Below are 5,652 nucleotides of genomic sequence, written 5' to 3'. Positions count from 1 at the left end.
AATACGTTGTGAATTTTACTGGCAAATAAGGATTTTGAGGAATACGGAACGGATATGTAAAAATATAGACAAGTTAATTATGGATGTTCCTGCGAAATTAAATAATGATTATTGTGGCAGTAGAAAGGCTAGATCACGCCGCTAGGTGGATTAATTCGGGTTTTTTGATAGCTTACGGCGGCAATGTTAGATGTTGCGTAAGCAAACAAGAATGCGACGATTTTCCGGTTTCGTAACCCGACTTTATTGTTGTACTGTGTGACAGGGTTATAAAATCCCTTTGGGATGAAATCAATTTAATTGTACATTAGTTTTAAGTCTACATGTAAATTTTAACAAATATGTTCATGTAAATAATTGTAATGTAGTTTGTTCATGAGTTACTCACGATTAGTGCTCTTTTGTTGCAGCAAATTATAATTAACCGTATGCGTGGTAGATTAGATCTAAATAGTTTTAATTTAGGTTATAGTTTTGTATCATGGGTGCATGTTTTACAATTTACCTGTATGTATTTAGATAAGTATAATAATAGTTTAGCATGAGGAAATCCTTTTAGATTTACTTTAATTTATACTATTTTAGTCACTTTTAAATTAGTAATAAGGTACAAATTAGGATTTAAGTAAAATTTTCACCGCACTTACTCCACATGTACTGCTTGCGATTAGAGAAAGAAAATGACGGTCTCAATTGTCCAGATCAGAGGATGACAAGCAGATGACGTTCGGTCGGTCACGGTTGCCAGTCGGCGGAGTATCGGCACTCGCCGCAGGTGTGTGACATTCCCCCCGAGTACGCTGTTGGAGTTGCAACGGCTTATTCTCCATTGGATCGACGTCCAGGATGGCAATCTTGACAGCCGGTCTCTCCAGCAATCCACTTGCAGTTTGCACTGTAACTCGTCGTACTTGCCCATCGCTAGAGCGGACGACCTTCACGATGCGGCCTCGCGGCCAGCAGTTTCTTGGGAGCCCGTTGTCCACGATCAAAGCCAGTTGACCTTCCTCTATCGGTTTTGCAGGTTGAAACCATTTTGTCCTCTTGGTCAGGGTGGGCAAGTATTCAGCCACCCATTTCTTCCAGAATACGTCAGCATACAGCTGGGACATCTTCCACGACTGCTTCAGCACCATGGGTCGGTCGTCGAATGCGATCGAGGGCTTGCTTCCATTCGAACACCCTAACAAGAAGTGGTTAGGTGTTAAGGGGGGCTCACTTTCGGTGTCTAGTGATAAATGTGTAAGCGGTCTAGAGTTAATGATCATCTCGATCTCTATAAGCATTGATCTGAGGATCTCGTCGGATGGTAGACGTGGTGGCTTGAACTCCTTCATAACCTTTTTAAACGACTGCACTAGCCTCTCCCAGCAACCTCCGAAATGGGGAGCGGCTGGCGGGTGAAGAACGCTTGAACGCATCTCTTCTACAGTCGTCCCTGGGTCACAACCTTCTCCTGGCCATTCGTTTTCTGGTTTTCGTAGAAAGTCTGGCCCGCAGAACCAGCGACTTGTGGGTCGTAAGTCCGGCAACCTCTGCCACTTCGTTCCGTCGTCAGCTACATTTAATCTGGTGGGTACCCATCGCCAGTCGTTTACTCTGGTAGTTTCCAGCAGCTCACTCACCCTAAATGCCACGAACTGACTAAAGCGACGGTGGTCGGAGCGTATCCAGCATACCACATCCCGGGAGTCTGTCCAGAATATCTGTTGCGAGATTTTAATTCGGTGCGAGCTAGCAATGTTACCGGCCAGCCGGGCTCCAATTACAGCAGCCTGTAACTCTAACCGCGGAATCGACAGGAATTTCAGCGGCGCAACTCTCGTCTTCGATCCTATCATCGCACATTCTATCACACCATTCTCCTCGAATCTAAAGTATGCAACGGCGGCGATTCCGTTTTCGCTTGCGTCGCAAAAGATATGCAGCTGAACGTCGTTCGTGGTATTAGCGGACGTGATGACTCGGTAGCATCGGGGAACACGCACGTTCCGTACATCAGGTAACACTGCGACCCAGGTCAACCATTTCTCAGCTAAACTCCCTGCAATCTCATCGTCCCAGGCGCATCCAGAGCGCCAAATTTCCTGCAGAAGGATTTTTAAATACATTAGGAAATTTCCGATTAGTCCTATCGGACCGTATATCGCCATTAGCGTTCTGAGTACCTCCCGTTTCGTGGGCATCCTGGCCCCGGATAACAGTTTCGCATCGTGCTTGGGGGATAATCTGAACGTAAACGTGTCGCTGGCAGTATCCCACCACATTCCAAGCACTTTCTCCGTTGCCATCTCTGTACACGGGTTGATATTCTTCTCCGTCGTGGTATCTTCCTGTAGCGATGCCGTAACCTTGCTGGAATTTGACAACCAGTTCCGGATTTCGAAACTCGCTTGCGAATGAACAAAACGTACGTCCCTGGCCAGCTGTACGGCTTCCTCCTCGGTTTCCACACTGCACAGCATATCGTCTACATAATGCTCGTATTTGATGCTCTCAACCGCTCGGGGAAACTGTTCCACGAATCTGTCTGCGTTCAGGTTCTTCACATAGTGTGCGCAGCTTGGGGAGCATGCCGCCCCAAACGTCATGACGCTGACTACATATGTCACGGGGTCTTCATTGGGGTTCCCACTGTTCCACAAAATCATCTGGCTGCGCTGGTCTTGCACCCTCATCCGCACTTGAAAAAACATTTCGCGTATGTCCCCAACTACAGCAAAACGAAATTCACGGAATTTAAACAAAACCGTAAGTAGCGATACCAGTTGATCCGGTCCCGTAAGAAGTACTGAGTTGAGGGACACGCCGTTCACTTTCGCGGCTGCGTCAAACACCATCCGTATCTTCCCGGGCTTGTTCGAGTTGATAACCGGGAATACCGGTAAGTACCAATCGTTCGGACGCCTGTCCGCTTGCTCGACCGCTGAAAGTCTTCGAATATACCCTTTTTCTTCATACTCCTTCAGCCTGGTGTTCATCGCTACAGCTAGCTCGGGGTCTCGTTTCATCCTTTTTTCCAAGCACGCTAGACGCTTCAATGCCATTGCTCGGCTATCAGGCAACCGCACATTGTCGTAGCGCCACAACAGTGCAGTCTCATAGCGGTTTTCATTCAGATGCGTTTCTGTGGATAAGATTTTCATCGCTCGCTCTTCGTCCTTCGAGAGCAGGGGCTTAAACGATCCGGATATTCCCAAAGACTCAATTGAGAAATATTCCTTCAAAGCACCGTCCAAGCTTCTATCTATTTCAGTATTGCACGGACAAATGTGAAAACTATGGCAGCCGCTATAGGTCGTGTTTGTTGACACCGTCGTACAAGGTCCATACACAAGCCATCCAAGACGGGTTCTGGATGCTACAGGTTCGTTTTCGGCTCCTTCGGAACTCCGCAGTACGTTACCAAGGCGGCAATTGTCCATTCCTATCAGGATCCTGGGAGATACGTCAGTGTACGAGTCTAGTGGCAGTCCTCGCAGATATTTGTATTTGGATGCCAATTGTTCCACTGAGACCGACTGCTTCGACAGAGAAAGGTTGCGTACCGTGTGAACCTTCGAGAGTTCGTAGACCCTGCTTGAATCGAATGTTCCCGATATCTTCAGCGCTAATCTGACCGATTCATTCTCCTCCCTTTGCTGTCCACCCGTCCAATTGAGGCATAATGGATGTGGTATCCCTTCGAGGCCCAATTCTTCCACTAGACTGTGCTCCACGAAGGTGGCCGACGATCCATCGTCGAGGAAGGCAAAAGTATTCACTGTCTTTCCCTTTCCGAAAATGGTCACGGGCACGTAACGAAAAAGTATCTTACCGGCCGTATTCGAATGAGTATTGCAACTCTGCGTTGTCAAACTTTCACTCGACGAAGCTGGCATCTCGGACACTGCGGGTTTGTACCGTTTGTCGTCATGTAGCAACTTGCTATGCATGAACGAACAATCATCCTTTCCACACGGCGTTTTAACATGGCAAGCGCCGAAATGCTTTTGTAGACATTTTCGGCACAGCTTCTTCGCCTTAACTACTGTCCATCGATCTCCGATATTCATGTTCAGGAATTTACGACACGATTCAGGGCCGCTGCATTCTCCTAAGCACACTGTACAACTTTTCGAAGCAGCCACAGAGCGATTCTTCGGGATGAGTTCTTCACTGGTACTGTCCGAATGAACGTTGAGGTAATTATTTTCCCTGCGACCGTGTTTCTCCGGTTTCGAGACGCCAATGGATGGAATGGTAACAACACTGGCGGCTTCCACTAACTTTCCTAGCCAATCACCAAAGTCCAACAAGGTAACGCTGGCCAGCGTTTGACGATGATATGCCCAATTGAGCCTGACGGTAGGTGGCAATTTCTCCGTTAGCTCCTGTAGAAGCGCTACATTACAAAGGTATTCATCAAGACCCGACACCGTAATAGTGGCACAGACATTTTGAACAGCGACTCCAAAATCAATCAACGTGCTCAGCTTTTCTGCTTTCGGTGCAGGCATATCACAGATTTTGGCAACTAGCGAGTGGACAATGATTTCCGGTCTTCCGAATAGTGTCCTCAATGTAGCGATGACGCCTGCTAGGTTTGACGGATGCAGCAGTCGACAGCGCACCGCATCCAATGCTCTCCCTTTCAGGCTTCGCTGGAGGCGTAGAAGGTTCTCCTCGTCACTGTAACCGCAGATTCGGGTTGAGTTCTCGTAACTTGCGAAGAAGAGTGGCCATTCTTCAGGACTCCCCGAGAAGTTTGGAAGCTCCTTACTGACAACTAGGTCGTTGAACTGCACTCGCCTGAGGGTTGAGTCCGGAAGCACCTTCGGCTGCACCTCCGTCGAACGCTCCAAATCGCTTCAATAGTCGACCCTTCTCTTCCAAATGTCTGCGTTCTAGCGCTTGCTTCTCCTCTAGTAACTGCAGTTCTTGAACCAGAACATCTGCTTGGCTGATACCGCTGACATGAACTGACGGGAGGGGATTACTCGTCGAATTCGCATTCCACCAAGTGCTGCTGTCACAGGCTGTTGACGTACTCGTCGATCAGAAACCTGTAGCTCTCGTTCGTATTTATCTCCCTGAGTTCCCTGAGAGCGTCTCGACGTTGATCATCTTTTTCCTTTATAACCCGTTCGAATTCCTTTTGCTGCCTTTCCATTTTCTTCAGCATCTCTGCTAGCTGCCGTTGAAGACTGTCAACCGGAACAACATCGTGTGTCTTCGTGCTTCCGGATTTTGGTTTACCTCCCGTGGCCGCTGGTGTTGAAGTTCCGGCTGGGACTTGAGCTGCCGCTCCGATTCCGGTGCAATTCTCGCAGCTCCAATCACGGTCCTGAACACTTGAGTCCACACCGACACACACAAAATGGTAACACTTTCCGCACAGATCACACGCTACCATCCGACTATCGTCTGGCATTCTGCATATATCGCAGTTTATTTCCGCGAGTTGATTTGCTGGAGAAACTCCCCGCTTTTGACTATCACTCTTTTTAGACATACCGAACTGGCCACCCGATCGCGTAAACGGATTTTATAAAATTGTTGCGTAAGCAAACAAGAATGCGACGATTTTCCGGTTTCGTAACCCGACTTTATTGTTGTACTGTGTGACAGGGTTATAAAATCCCTTTGGGATGAAATCAATTTAATTGTACA

The 5,652-nt window shown here is 47.8% G+C and overlaps 1 protein-coding gene across 1 annotated transcript; it reads right to left on the bottom strand.

Moving 5' to 3' along the window:
* Positions 1–689: 689 nt before the first annotated feature.
* On the bottom strand, positions 690–5,413 carry LOC128740643 (uncharacterized). Its single transcript, XM_053836205.1, has 3 exons — positions 5,031–5,413; positions 4,763–4,951; positions 690–4,671 (listed from the first exon to the last, which is right to left on the bottom strand). Exons 1-3 carry the CDS (start codon positions 5,411–5,413, stop codon positions 690–692), a joined length of 4,554 nt encoding a protein of 1,517 aa, XP_053692180.1.
* Between the last annotated feature and the right edge of the window lie 239 nt (positions 5,414–5,652).

The sequence above is a fragment of the Sabethes cyaneus genome, chromosome 3 (assembly GCF_943734655.1).
Source record: "Sabethes cyaneus chromosome 3, idSabCyanKW18_F2, whole genome shotgun sequence".
NCBI lineage: Eukaryota > Metazoa > Arthropoda > Insecta > Diptera > Culicidae > Sabethes > Sabethes cyaneus.
This window is presented reverse-complemented; position numbering and strand designations above follow the sequence as displayed.